At 35.8% G+C, this 15043-nt stretch overlaps 1 protein-coding gene across 1 annotated transcript in view; it reads left to right on the top strand.

Annotated features, from left to right (window-relative positions):
* The window catches only part of CSMD3 (CUB and Sushi multiple domains 3), a 1619578-nt gene that overhangs the window by 802185 nt on the left and 802350 nt on the right, over nucleotides 1–15043 (top strand). Inside the window, exons 11-13 of the mRNA XM_082258441.1 lie at nucleotides 5961–6082; nucleotides 12245–12348; nucleotides 13262–13374. Coding sequence (XP_082114567.1) covers nucleotides 5961–6082; nucleotides 12245–12348; nucleotides 13262–13374 — 339 coding nt within the window. The remainder of the gene's footprint in view (nucleotides 1–5960; nucleotides 6083–12244; nucleotides 12349–13261; nucleotides 13375–15043) is intronic.

The raw sequence follows: 15043 nt of genomic DNA, 5'->3' as shown, positions 1-15043 counted from the left end.
CCTCTCTATTTTTTGTATCTCTATCTCATTGGGAATATTTCCCTATACTTCCTGCCTGGGAGACACAACAGGAAGAGACATCTCTCCAAAGTGAGGGGGAATCCTCGTTAGACAGTTGTCATTGACACGGGTTTCATCATTGAAAGTTATCTGTGATTGGTCACATATCCAATGACAACAATTTTGTTATGTACCGTATTTATTCGAGTATAATGCGCACACGTGTATAACGCGCACCCCTGATTTTCGATTAAAAATCGGTATAAATTTTTGTTTCACACCAAGCATTGTAATTGACAAAAAAACATTGTTGAACACGTGCGGCCATGATAAAAATCATTTATTGGCAACGTAAACTGGTATAAACACAATACCGAAATAAAATTACCCGTAACAGAAGCGTCATATGCAGAACGTTTTCTCTTGATACCCTGAGTTGCCATCTAACGGGTACCAGTATATCAATTAAAATATGAAGAACACTGAATTACGGTAAGCAAAACACTGAATTGTACAAAAGCAATGCTTACCGTAACATGTGGGCGAGGCGAGGAAATGAAGCGGCGACCATACAGCGGATAATAAGAATTCTCACCCCCAGTTCGGGCCGCCCACTGTACGCGACGAGGGGACGTTTTTCTTTTCTTCGCCCTTACGTACAGTGAGCGGCTACAGCCCAGAAAAGGCGCAGTGCAAACTCACAATTCGCCTGCGCCCTCAATGGACCGGCCGTCACTGCCACCCCACCCCAGCCCTCGTTTATAACGCGCACCCAAACTTTGATTTTTTTTTTTTGGTAGAAAATTTTGCGCGTTATACTTGAATAAATACGGTAATCACTGTTTTTAATTAAAGAGTAGCGCATTCATTTTGCAAAAGTCTCTTTAGATTAAATCAGAAAATTGATTGTTTTTCCCTCAGTGGTGACATGGTAAATTTGGGTGATATTTTGCTTACCTAACTCTGGAAATCAGTAAAATCTGAAAATTAAATGATCAGATTGAAATGTGTACTCTAGGGTATATCTAGAGCCATTTTTTTTAATACTGTATATTGTTTTCCAGATGGGAAATGATCCAACATTTTATCGTCATGAGATTAAATCTTAAAATGGGAAAACCTATCCCGATAACAACAATCTAAAAGATATTTTGTTTAATTTGATTTTTGTCTTTGGGACCTAAGGTGAAGGAAATCTGTTAAGTGGGACACAGACAACATAAAAAAATCTGGACAATTTGGTTTTTATTTCACCTTCTGTCTTGGTGACAATGATCACAAGGAGATGTTGAAAGGATGAATCTCCCTAATAGAGAAACAGACAGCAATAGAAACCTAATAGTGATTTTAGCTAATTTCCAACTCTATAAAAAATAAAATAAGAATGAATAACAACTAAAACAATCATATTAAAAACAACAGTAATAATAATAACAATAATAATAATGATAATAATAATCTGTTTTGGCTTTAGATATGAATGGACACCAGTTATCCTTTCCTTTCTGCTAAAAGTCATTAAACTGCTATTTTTTGCAGTATAATATGATTTCAAAACCATGACTTTATCACCTCTCACTGCTGTCTGGAATTATTGGTACTGAATCTATTTAATACTGCAATAAAGCAAGTCTCCACAGCAGTCTAAAAGTTTGTGTCACAAAGGTATGGGCTACTTTTAAAGGCAAGCCTTAGCCCCCAATTACTGATATGAGTACAAAAGAAGTGACAGTCTTCCCAGCAAGCAACTTTTTTCCACCAGGTGTATACTTGTCACCCCTTTGAAATGCTGTCATTCTGATGGCTAATTGTATAATGTTTGCAATTACGAACAAGTTTTCATTTATTAGGATTGACCTTGTGCAGATGTTTGTTTCAAAAGTGTCATAGAAAGACAAGATACCTCGGCAAGCCCGCTGCATGGTAATCAAATGACATGCAGAGACAGTTCAATCTTGTGGGTCATTTATTTAAGAAATGGTCCATTTCTCTGTTAATACATCTCAATCTTATCAAAGCAGTTAGCTGCAAACAGCTTTAGTTTAGTCTCCAACAAGCAGCATATGCACTTGTGTATGTACTGCTGGGAAAGTGAATCGGTTGTAGAATGACTAATCTATTTTATCTTACAGGGAAGATGATTTAAAGAAAACAGGAGTTCTATGTATTTGCAGAGCTTTATTTTTGTCTTGGCAACATTTTTTGTTTGAAAGAAAAGGAGAAATTATTGTTAAATGTGTTTTTTTAAATATTTGCTTAAAGAGGGTAGATTTACTAAATAAGTTGAGAGTGTTCACTTAGAAAAATGAATAAAGTCATGGAAAAGACAAAACCCTGTTGTTTTTTTATTTCCCTGCTTATGACCGGGTAGTCGAGGTAAACACACATTCACTTTGATATGTGGATATTATCGACTACCCCTTTAGCAAATCAACCTGAAAAGATTGAATGGCTGTACTTCACAATGTGTATATCCAAAGAGAAATGATACAAGTAGAGTATGTAGAGCATGTCCATCTTTGTTCTGTCTTCTGCAGTTTGCACCATTTTATGAATAATTGGGTTTATATAGGTTTTCATTTAACTTGTATTACCCCTGTGATGGATGCTCATTACATCTAAAGGCCATTTCACCCCCAAAAATGATGTTCCAGTTATTTGTAAAGCCCGGGGAGCTAAGTCAGTCTCAAGCTTTGTATATATCTTTATTATGAAAGAAGAAAATGCTACGTGCTAGCTAATGAACAAGCACGTAGCAGTCATTTGAAACATGTCTACTGTCCTACCTTTCTGTACCATGTACCATTTATGTGAATAAAGGAACTTTTCTTCATTGTGGTCGCACAAAATGGTCACATACTAGTGGTGTGCAACCATTTTCTTCTTTCATGCTTCTCCTGGTGGCGAGCCAAGGTTCAGCACCCACCTTGAATCATGGACTTTAACTAGCCTGAGCAGTGTTCTCTCTTCATTATATCTTTATTATGCCAGCAGTTAGATCTTCCTAACATAATTTAAGGTTCTTCTACCCACCTAAAATTTTTTTGGTGTTCCCATCCAGCTTTTCATGTCCAAACACCTCCTGTTACATTCTCTATAAAATAAAATAAAATAAATAAAAACAACTCCTGCAGACAGGGTGGGAGCTCATCATGATTGCTACAGCAGGGGGGCATGACGAGGACAGGGGGAGATATACAAACAACTGCCAGGTATTTTAAGTACCTAACATCTACCAACAAATGAAATATTGGTTTGAGGTGGACTGACATTTTAATAATTTTAATCCTAAGCTTCCAAAACAGTCCTGACCCATTACAGCATGGATGCCACTAGACCCCTTGTTACCAAAAATATATCTGAGAGTTAATCTCAGACAATATTTGGGTTAATAATGAGAGTTCTATGACTGTGTGAAAACTTTAACACAACAATTATTTATTTGTATAAGGTTTGCCAATTCTACATAATTTACAACAATATAAGTATAGTATAAAGTATAGACTCATATACACACACTATGACCGACACAAGTAAAATATACAATGTACCCTTAATCCTTACTCCATAATTACCTCTAGTGATGGCTCTAGCTCTCCCATGCCAAACAGGAAGTCACCCTGTCTCACCGAACCTAATATAGACCCATATCCCATAGCCTTGTATAGGGCCATTCTCATTGGTTCAGCTATCGTGCTTTGTCACTTCCTGTGGGCGTATCTCTTCCCAGATTGGACCATTTCCCCCTCCCATAGTTACGCCTCTTTCTAACCACTCCTTTTCTGTGTGGGGGGGGGTGTGTTTACTCCTCACTGTGGAGTAGCTCTGAAATGGCTACTTAAGATATGCAAGATGTGTCCTGGAAGCCTGTGGCCCCAGAAAGTCTAGCTTTAAAAGATGTAATCACAGGTTATTACTATGCGTAGTTGTTTATATGTAAACATCAGTTCCCCCCTGGTAGTTCAGGCCTGCATTTTAAATGGACTGGTTAAACCGGTTCTTTGAACTGAGTGCCAACTGGAAGTCACACCACTTTATATAAGTGACAATCATCTCTCAACTAAATGTAAAATCCAAAACTCAATATATCATACCTGTATATATTTACATAAATATTTACAATCTCTACAATGGAGATTTATACATAATCTCCTCATCATCACAACACGGTAAGAGAGATTACGCCTAAACCCCATATGGCAACACCCTGAAGGTATAATGTGGTATCTGGCATCAAACCATCAGTAGCAGATCCTAACCACCAGTCTAGTAAGTTGCCAGTGTATGCCTGAATTAATCAGACTTGTTTTTCTAGCACTTCCCACAGATGCTCAATTGGCTAGAGATCTGGAGCATTTGGAGGCCAAGACAACACCTCAAACCTGCTCTTGCTTTCCTCAAAATTTTTTAACCATTTTTGTAGTGTGGCAGGGCCCATCATCCTGCTAAAAGAGGCCACTGCCATCAGGGATATACTTTTTTTTTCTTTTCTGGATAGCGTGGGGAAGGGCTAAAGCTTTTATGAGGTTGTTTTTTTTTGCTGTCTGTATCCTGTCAGGTAGGTTTTCCATTTCCTGTCTTGGAGATGCAATAGGAAGTGAATTGAAATCTTCTGAAAGTGAGTCAAATTTCCATCTTATAGTTACAGTTATAACCAGAACATTTTTCTCATTTGGAAGAGTTCCCCTTACCTCTTTCTTTTATAACAACTATAAAACTTAGGATTTCCCTTTACTTTTTTGGGTGACAATGGGCAGCAGAACAAACAGAGGCCTGAATCTGCCTAGCAGGAACACCACAATAAAAACTTCCCAAAGTATCTAATGCTTCCCTATCCAAGACTAGAAAAAAAAATGTTTTTGTAAGTTTTTATCTTTCTAGCTTTAGGGCCAGTTCATTTAGTACACAAGTATTTTTGTTAACATGATCTTTTTTATGACAGATGATAACATTTTCTATTCTCTAAAGATGGCATTTTTATCAAATTAATCAGAATAATTTACACGGGAGTCATATTATTCATTTTTGCAATTGTCGAATAATCATAATTGTGTGTGAATGTCAGTTTATAAACATTATCTAAGAGGTACTCAATGTTTCATAAATAGAACTCAATAGCCGATGTAGGAAATAGTCTTATTGAGAGTATCAAGACTATTAGGCTGATTCACTAAAGTGGTTGAAAATCTTTACTCAATAAATGAAAAGAAGCTTTGTTTTAATTATCTAATCACATGAAAAGCAAATTTTAGCTAACTATTTTCATCTGCACACAATAGGTTATTCCAAGTGAACTCAGCTACAATTTTCTGAGTGAAGATTTGTAACTTCATTAGTAAATCTGCCCATAGTATACTTCTTTTTATAAAGGTCCACAAACTAAATATCAAAAACAGACATCAGAGGATTCCATTACTGTTACAGCTAATGCTTGTAAATGTAAACCATGCACTCATTTTTACTAGGCTTGTAAACAATTTCACACTGAAAGAATAATTTATCAAATTAAAATAAAATTATAGTGACTGAGGCATTCTCTTCATCTACTTAGAATAACAAAAAATGGATGTTCACTGTGGTCTGAAGGTAATAAAAGCACATTCTGTGAACTATATAATTAGAAACATATTAACTAATTATTAAAGCTTAATTCCTAATAAGAAAGGGGAAATTGCTTTCTCCATTTCAGCTGTCCTTAAGGAATAATCACAGTGAATATATGTTAACTATATATAATGTGTTTGTATGTATTATATATATATATATATATATATATATATATATATGCCAGAAATCTGTATAATTCTGTATAGATTCGAGTTCCTCTTCTATTCTGAATATATTAGAACAATATTTCATTTTTATAGTAATTGTTTACAATAAAGTCTGTTTAGTATAATGTATATTAGTAAATTACTCAAAAAAAAAAAGTGTATTATAAGTGTATCTTTCCGTTACAGTAAAAACATGTGGATCAAACCTTCAAGGTCCAAGTGGCTCATTCACATCACCAAACTTTCCATTTCAATATGACAGCAATGCCCAATGTGTCTGGGTCATTACAGCTGAAAATTCTAACAAGGCAAGTATAACTATTAATTTTGTAGTACATGTGTTCTTTATTCTTATTGTAAAACAACAAAAAGTCTTCTCTGAAAAATGTTGTTGACCATACCAAATAAAAGGTTAGATGTTACTGTGAAAACTTAGAGTAAGTTCACACTAGCTTTGCTCTCTGTAGAGCAATCTAAATGCGGATCTTTGTTTAGAGAGCATTCAGGTAGTGAAGAGGCATTGTATCAAATCCTCACTGCCTGCTTTAACCCCTTGAACCTCGCATTAGCACGCCAAAACCACATGCATTGCAGGTGGTTGAGGGATGATGATTGCAGTGCAGCTCCATTCACTTGACAAGGGGAACAATTCCTGCTGTGGCCATGAAGTAAAGAATTGGTCCTGCGGCATCTATACATCCTGGACCATTGCTTTTGAAGCCAAAGGGAGTAGTATTTAGGGAGTGGTAAAAGCCCAACTCAACCATTGGTATTTTACCCCCCCCCCCCAAGCAGTGGTATGGATGAGCCCTTATGGAATTTTTCTTTTCACTGTGGAAGTACTATTCCAGGAAACGCACATCTCTAATATTATATGGATTATTACATCATATGACTTTAGAAGGAGCAATGCCAACATCAGGAAAATGCAAAGAACAAGGCTGTCTATAATTATCTTTCATTATTATGGTTAAATTAAAACAAAAATGATAGGTTTCAACCACTCAAGTCTTAAAGAACAACATGACAACCTGAAATCATAATGGACAGAGTGTTATTCGCTTTTCCCACACCATGTTGATTCCAGTCCATACACTCTTCAGCATGTGGGAGGGTGCATTGACAAAAACAAAGGGTAATAGCTTTTAAAGCACAGAGCTAATTTTCTCAAATCTCCCTTTTGCACTTTTGATGCTCCGAAAGAAAGAAGTCTGCAGAAAGGAGCTTTTATATAAAACAGATAAAATATGTAAAATAGATAAAATGAGAACAGAAGAGAACATAAAAAATAATGTACATGTTATATGACTTTATCAGTCTGTATTTCAGCTTTTGCTTTTCACTGAGTAAGGATAAGTGGAGTAATTTTTGTGATTTCTCCATCAGTGAAATGTAATTTATATAATTTATTGTGTTTTGCAATTCTATCTTTCCTTGTTTTGTGTGTATGTTATTTGTGTAATGAGACTTTAAAACATATTTATTTATTTGGATATTTGCTATTTCTAAAAAAGCAAAATACACTAATGAGGTTAATGTGTGGCCATTTTTTGCAGAAAACAGGCCTTCAATAGTTGAAAGTAGCTTCCATAATCCATAAAAAGTTAAAAGCAGCTTCCATAATCCTAAAAAAAAACAATTGCATTCTTAAAAAAAAAAAAAAAAAAAAAAAGCTTCCTCATTGAATACAATACCTTTACCATTGCCTTTAACCAATATGGTTAAATTCCACTGAAATCTCACTATTTTGTATGAGCGAGAGTAAAAATCCTTAGTTTTACTTATCCCTATCAGACAAAAACCACATCGCTCAGAACAGTGGAAACATCCATCAGGTGCACAGGCTGCGGTGATCTCTCCAAACACCATAGGATACAATACCAAGCAAAAGACAGCCGGCAACTCTGTTTAAAACTTCCAATACTTTATTATCACAGGGCGGCTAATGCATTTCGGCGATGAGCCTTGATCACAGCACACACAACATATGAAGAAACATTTATATATATATATATATATATATATATATATATATATATATATATATATATATATATATATATATATATACATATATATATGTACACACATATACACACATGATAAGAGACTCCACCCCCCACACTAATCAATTAGTAATTAACTTGAGGGCTGTGCTGAGCAAAAGGATCAACATCTGTAGGAGGGAAGTGGTCTCCAATGTGTGTTAATTAAAACAAATAACAGCCATAACAAAATATTTAATATATTAAGATACATTAAAATACATGAAACATACACAGGTCATTTAATAATTCACTTAAGAAAAAGTTCCACATCATAACAATGATTCATTCCTAAAGGCATCCTTGTATGGAGGTTAAATATCCACCATACCTCATGAGATAAGAGCCTACGGTGGATGTCACCCCATCGAGAGAACAAACCAACCCTTTCGAACCCTTTGAAAGGTAAAAAAAGCCATATCTCCATGGTGCACATATTTAAAGTGTTTAGACACATTAGACAAATTCGTATCATTACTATATGAGGCTCCATGGAAATTTTCACTTATTCTAGTTCTCAGGGGTCTGGAAGTACATCCCACATATTGCTTGTGATAAGAGGTACATTCCACAGCATAGATAACATTGTTCATACCACAATTAATATATTCCCTAACTGAGAATTCTTTCCCAGTTGCACATGAAACAACAGTTCTGTGCGGTTTGGAATGTCTATTACAATAAACGACATGTATTGGTATCACAAATATATGAACCAAAAGTTTGCAACCAAGTTTAATCTGTATGTTTAGAATTATATAAGCTAGGAGACAGTATATTACCTAAAGTATTGGCATGTCTGCTCTAAAATCTGCACCCTGTTGAAATTCAAGGGGCCAAATCTTTTTCTGTTGAGAGTATAGGTAAATATTCAGAAATAATATTTTTAATTGAACCAAATTCTAATGAATAAGTGGTACCAAAAGTCACAAGATTTATGTTTCTAGACAGTGGCATCTTTCTAAGACAAGTTTTATTTTTTTATGATGCTGACCTCTACCTGAGTTTCTCAAACTAAATGCCCTATCTTTTTTAGAAACCAGGCACATGGCTCCGGTGATGCGGTGCTCATTATATTGTCTCTCTTTAAGACTGGAAGTAATCATTTCACACTCCATCTTAAATGCATCAGTGGATCAATTACGTCTGGCTCTAATAAACTCTCCCATTGGTATTGAACGCACCGTGTGTGTTGGGTGGCAACTTGAAGCCAGGAGCAAAGTATTTCCAGCACATTCTTTGCGATAGATATAAGTAAAGACAATATCACGGGCACTATCTCCTACCAAGGTTAGATCCAAGAAATTGATGGTATCCTCTGAATATTCAAAACTAAATTCAAGGTTCAGAGGATTATCATTGATATAGAAAATTAAAGATGTCAAATCCCTACCAGTACTATCCCAAATGAGGAGCAGATCCCTTATTCATTTATCCCTACTTATTAGACTCTAGTTCACTGAGTAATGTAAGGCTGTAAGAAAATTAGGTGTTTAAAGGCTACAACATTTTCATTTGAAATCTCCTTTTTTTATTATTGCAAAAAATGTACCCCAATCATAACAACCAATCAAATGTAACCGTTTTTGAGGATGTTATAGAAAACAAATGTTCTGTAGGTTGGTACTTTGCTCTTGAACTCTCCAGACCATGATATCAGAATATACACGAGTGGCTATGCATACATTTTGCCATTCGTCTAAGCTGTTAAAGACCTGGACTAGGACAAATAAAAGACTTTCTGCCAGAAGAATTTCTTCACTACATTGCTCTCAGCATTTTATTTGATATTAAAGCAGGTATTAAAAACCGTTCATTAAATTGCCTACAGAGCCTTGCAGTGAGGTTGAAATTAAACATGACTTTTATAATATTGTTCAAATTCTTAATGTTCTTGGTGCAATTGATTGCACTCGTGTATCATTAGTGCTTTCTTTCAGGCATTAAGCTATATCTAAGAACACGAAATTGGTCATTTCCACCATCTGCTTGTCACAAAATCCCAGAACGACTCAAAGCTGCTTTTGTGATGTACCTTTTTTTGCTAAAACAATGTTCCTATTTTTTATTTTCTTTGAGGCAATTCAGCATGAACTATGTATGTTATTTTCCTTGTGCTGAACCCGGCTATGCAAAAGAGATAAATTACAGAATGTAAAACATATCATTTATGTTACAGTAAACAGTGACAGGTACAGCTGAAAGCTGGATAGTGTAAAAGAGGGGGCTGGGGGGCATATATTTATATGAGGTATGACTGTACTTTATATGACCATCGTGCCTGTATACTGTAGATCAGTGGTCCTTAACTCCGGTCCTCTGGGCCCACTAACAGGCCAGATTTAAAGTATTACCTTGGGGAGATGCAGACTAGAATACTGCAATCACTGAGCAGCAAATTAGATAACCTATGATGTAATTTAGTTATCTTGCAAACCTGGCCTGTTAGTGGGCCCCCGAGGACCGGAGTTGAGGACCACTGCTGTAGATGATGCATGAGTTTAAACCAGTGTTTCTCAACTCCGGTCCTCAGGGCACACTAACAGGCCAGATTTTAAGTATTACAGTAGGGAGATGAAGACTAGAATACTGCAATCACTGAGCAGCAAATTATATCACCTGTGATGTATTTCAGTTTTCTTGAAAACCTGGCCTGTTAGTGTGCCCTGAGGACCCGGAGTTGAGAAACACTGGTTTAAACTATAAACATAAATCCACCCAAAAACTGGTATTTTAGTTTTTGGTAGATGAACCTGTTTCTTGTATCTCTTTGGATTCTATTGGTTAGCTCTCTCTGTATTTGGATTCTTGGATCTGTACATCTGCTGCGGCCATTACTATGGGTCTAAGTCTTTTGGATCTCATTATAACATTTTTATCAAAGAAAATTAAACAGGAAAAACTGGAACATGCAGAGGTGGATCAAAAAATTTTAGGTAAACAGAAAGATTCAGGAAATATGACAGGCAAATAATGCTGTTGGAGTATCAAAGGTATTGAAGAGGCCAGAGGCTGACTATTTATACAATATGTAATTGTGAACTGACTCCTTAACAAAACTAATAAAATCATTTCACTTACTCATTTTCCGATCTGTTATGAGTTTGAGATTATGATATGCAACATTTGACATTTTCTAAAGTTTCCCTTTAAATGGAAACCAATATTCTATAAAGAAAAGATTTTGGTTTACTAAAAGGTACATAGGATATTCACTAATCAAAGTGAATATTCATTTGACTTATTTAATCCTCTCTGAATGGTCAAAAGAAAAAAAAAAGAAACAATACAATCATGAACAAGCACAAATCCTGTTTTTCCCCTGATAAGGTAATTAAATTAGGCAGATCTTCGCTTTATTCACTAAAGCTACTCTATTGATAAAACATTGTTTTTTATTCCTAAATAATATGCCCCCTGCAAAGAAGATAATTTTCATTGCTGGTATTGGCCATACCCCCACTGCTGCTTAAATATTTTTCTGAATCAGACACTTCCTAGAGTGTCCAGTTCCTAGTCTCCCACCATGCATTATTGTTCTTTCTGCTACCTCCTACTGTGTTTGTGTAATGCAGGATTGAGTCCCTGAAGTGTCAGAATCCAAGGATTCCTCTAGTGGTGGCCGCACTGAAATACAGCAGTGATGCTTAGAAAACAAGCCTTATCTTTTTTTCAGGGAGCGCATTATTAGGCATTTTTATTTTGGTGATAGATTCACTCTAGAGTGAATAAATATTTTCTATTTCTTTAGTAAATTAACCCCAAAGAATGACTGGTGTCAGGATATTTGATATTGTTTCTGAGCCTGGTATTTTTCATGCATTACGTAGTTAATGAAGACTTTTTAGACCCTAGTATATTAACCCTTTGACCTTAGTATGGCCAATGACCAACGACCACTGTTATCATCTTTACCAACACAAAAAATATTTTTAAAACAGCAACAACAGATTGTCAGTCATTTAAAATAGCAATAAAAAAGTATTTGTTTAAAAAAGTATATCTAATTTATGTACTTGAGCTGATCATTTTGATTTATAATCTAATGTAATGTATTTAGAAGACCGGAATTGGATAATTGTTATCAACAGTTGTCTAGATGGTGTGTTTTCTCTCTAATTAAATAAACAATATGCTAGTTATACATGTATTAAATACTATTTATAATAGCATTGGCCTTTCCAACACTGACCCTAGCATTTAATGCTCATTAAAATGTTTAGCAGTATTGTTGGAAAATGATGGTGGATCATTCCACCTGTGACATCATTACCGAGCAGCACAGATTATTTATATTTGTCTGTCTACTTTTGGAACTTTTTAAATTGCAAGTTTCTGTGGATCATATTGTCTCATCCACTTACTGCGGTAAACATATTTGAACAGATTGTTTTTTCTTATACATGTTATGACTCTTACCTTCAGGTTATTCAAATCAATTTTGAAGAATTTGATTTAGAAATTGGCTATGACACTTTGACAATTGGAGATGGCGGAGAAGTTGGAGATCCAAAAAGGGTTTTGCAAGAGTAAGTACATGGTCAATTATATTATATTCAGAATCCCAAATTTGATATAAAATTTTCTTATATACAAGCACCCAGCTTGCCAATTAAATGAAGACCATGCTTAGCTCTGCCTATGCCTACTCTTCCCACATGTTTGCCCACTTTATATTCCATGACCACATATTGGGAGTATGTGCTCTACTCCCAACACCATGAAACACGAAAACCCAACACTGAAAACCACGCAAAAAATTGTCAGAACTGTGAATTTTGGAGCAGCCTGGAGCACAGCCAGAAATAAAGTAGCAGTATATCATAAGCCCCACCGCAGGGTAGTCTTAAGATTTGAGGTATAGGATTACACACTGAAATTCACAGAAAATATATAAACTTTACTAAAGAGGTAAGACTGTTTTTAAGAATGTGTTTTTAAATGATATCAGATGAGTTGCATTGATGATTGAAGATTGGGAATTGAACTAGATTTTTACCTATTTGTACCAGTCCTTCCTCAAACAATTTATAATCTAATTCTCTTGCCATATTCATTCAGGCAAATAAATTATAAAACTAGTTTTTAATCAGAAGCAGTTTAACTGTAACCTAAGTAGTGTCTTCTTAGGGCATTTTTCTTGCAGGAGCAACTTAGTACAGATCTTTGGTTTCCAGCACAAACATTCTGTACTGTGTTGGCTGAAGTTGCTGAAAACAAAACAAAGCAATCCACAGATAGAAAGTGATTTTCATTGATTTATTGTGTAGGCGATTCTGCATAGAAATCCCATGGATATTGTTACCATGGAGAGTAAAGAAATGTATAGCAATTGAACATGTGATCTTTTAAACTCATTTGACACCTGCTTTGTAACAAAATACCATATGTTTATAAAATGTGACACATAAAAATATTATCCTTATTTTTCCTTTTCGATAGGTTAACAGGAAGCTTTGTTCCGGATCTGATCGTAAGCATGAGTAATCAGATGTGGCTTCATCTACAAACTGATGACAGCATTGGCTCTATTGGGTTTAAGGTGAACTATAAAGGTAAGCTGTCGCACATGAATGCCATTATAACAAATCTACTGTATGTAAAAACCAGACAAAACAGCAAATTGGGAATGTATTTGCTCTTCTGCATACATGCATAATTGTCTGCCTAATGTGCAGGTCACCATATAACTGTATCAAGATTGCTTTCATTTTTGAACTGCATGCTTCTCTATAAGGATGCAATTAGGGAAATCGGAATTGACATAATGGAGATGATTTACTAAAACTGGAGAGTGCAGAATTAGGTGCAGCTTTGCAAAGAAACCAGCTTCCATGTTTTACTTTGTCAAAACTTAATTAAACAAGCTGAACTCAGAGGCTGATTGGTTACCATACACAGCTGCACCAGATGTTACACTCTCTAGTTTTAGTAACCCTTATATGTTTAACCCCATCAGTAACGTGCTATAGCCAAAAGACTGCTACAGCACAGATATGTAGTTCTGTGAGGGTGTCCAATCACAGCTGATCAAATGCAAACAGACTTGCTAGTTATCTGCAGTCCTTTCCTTATGCACTGTGTCTGTGGAGGAAAGAAGTGCTGATAACCGGCAAGGTTGACAGAACACTGTTTATACTGATAATCAGGACATGGATCATCAGTGTCCTGATTATCAGTGCAGCCCCATCAGTGCCAATAAGTGCCTATCAGTTCAGCTTATCAGTGTTCATCAGTGCAGCTTATCAGTGCCCATCAGTGCTACCTATTAGTGTCCATCTGCACCACCTATCAGGGCCCATAAGTACTGCCTATCAGTACCCATCAGTGCTGCCTCATCAGTGCCCATCAGTGCCACCTCATCAGTGTAGCCTCATAAGTGCCTAGCAGTGCCCATCAGTGCAAGCCTCATCAGTTCCCATTAGTGCAGCCCCATCAGTGCCTATCAGTGCAGCGTATCAGTACCCATCAGTGTTTTCGTATCAATGCCCATCAGTGCAGCTTCATCAGTGCCCATCAGTGCAGCTTATTAGTGCGCATCAGTGCCACTTCTTAAGTACAGCCTCATCAGTGCCCATCAGTGAAGCCTCATCAGTGCCCTTCACTGAAGCCTCATCAGTGCCCTTCACTGAAGCCTCATCAGCACACATGAGTGAAAAAGAAATGTGCACAATTTTTATAACAGCAACTAAGAAAAAGTGTCTTTTTTATGTTGTTCTTTTTTTATTTGTTTAGCAAAAAAAAAAAAAAAAATACAGCGGTGATTAAATACCACCAAAAGAAAGCTCTGTCTGTCTCAAAATGATAAAAATGTAATTTGGGTACAGTGTTGCATAACTGTGTAATTGTCATTCAAAGAGCAACAGCACTGAAAGCTGACAATTGGCCTGGGCAGGAAAGGGGTGAAATTTCCCTGTATTGAAGTGGTTAAAACAAAAGACATTGATTTTATTCTGTGATACTCCATAAAACAGTTGTTTTACATTAATTTATCATGATAGGAGGATAATATGAACATATTAGATGACAAATTGATGTAAATGTATTGACTTGTATCTGCAGTTTTATATCTGAACAGCTTTTTTAAGGAATGTCAAACAATAAAGGCAATGTCTTGAGTTTTAAAAATATTGAGGTTGGTTTTGCTAAAGACAAATAGACTGTTTACTTTGCAAGGGAAGTGTCACTTAGCTTAGTGAATAAGGTGAATCTATGAATCTCTGC

This window comes from Pelophylax lessonae (assembly GCF_965119305.1).
Source record: "Pelophylax lessonae genome assembly, chromosome: 5".
NCBI classification, from domain to species: Eukaryota; Metazoa; Chordata; class Amphibia; order Anura; family Ranidae; genus Pelophylax; species Pelophylax lessonae.
This window is presented reverse-complemented; position numbering and strand designations above follow the sequence as displayed.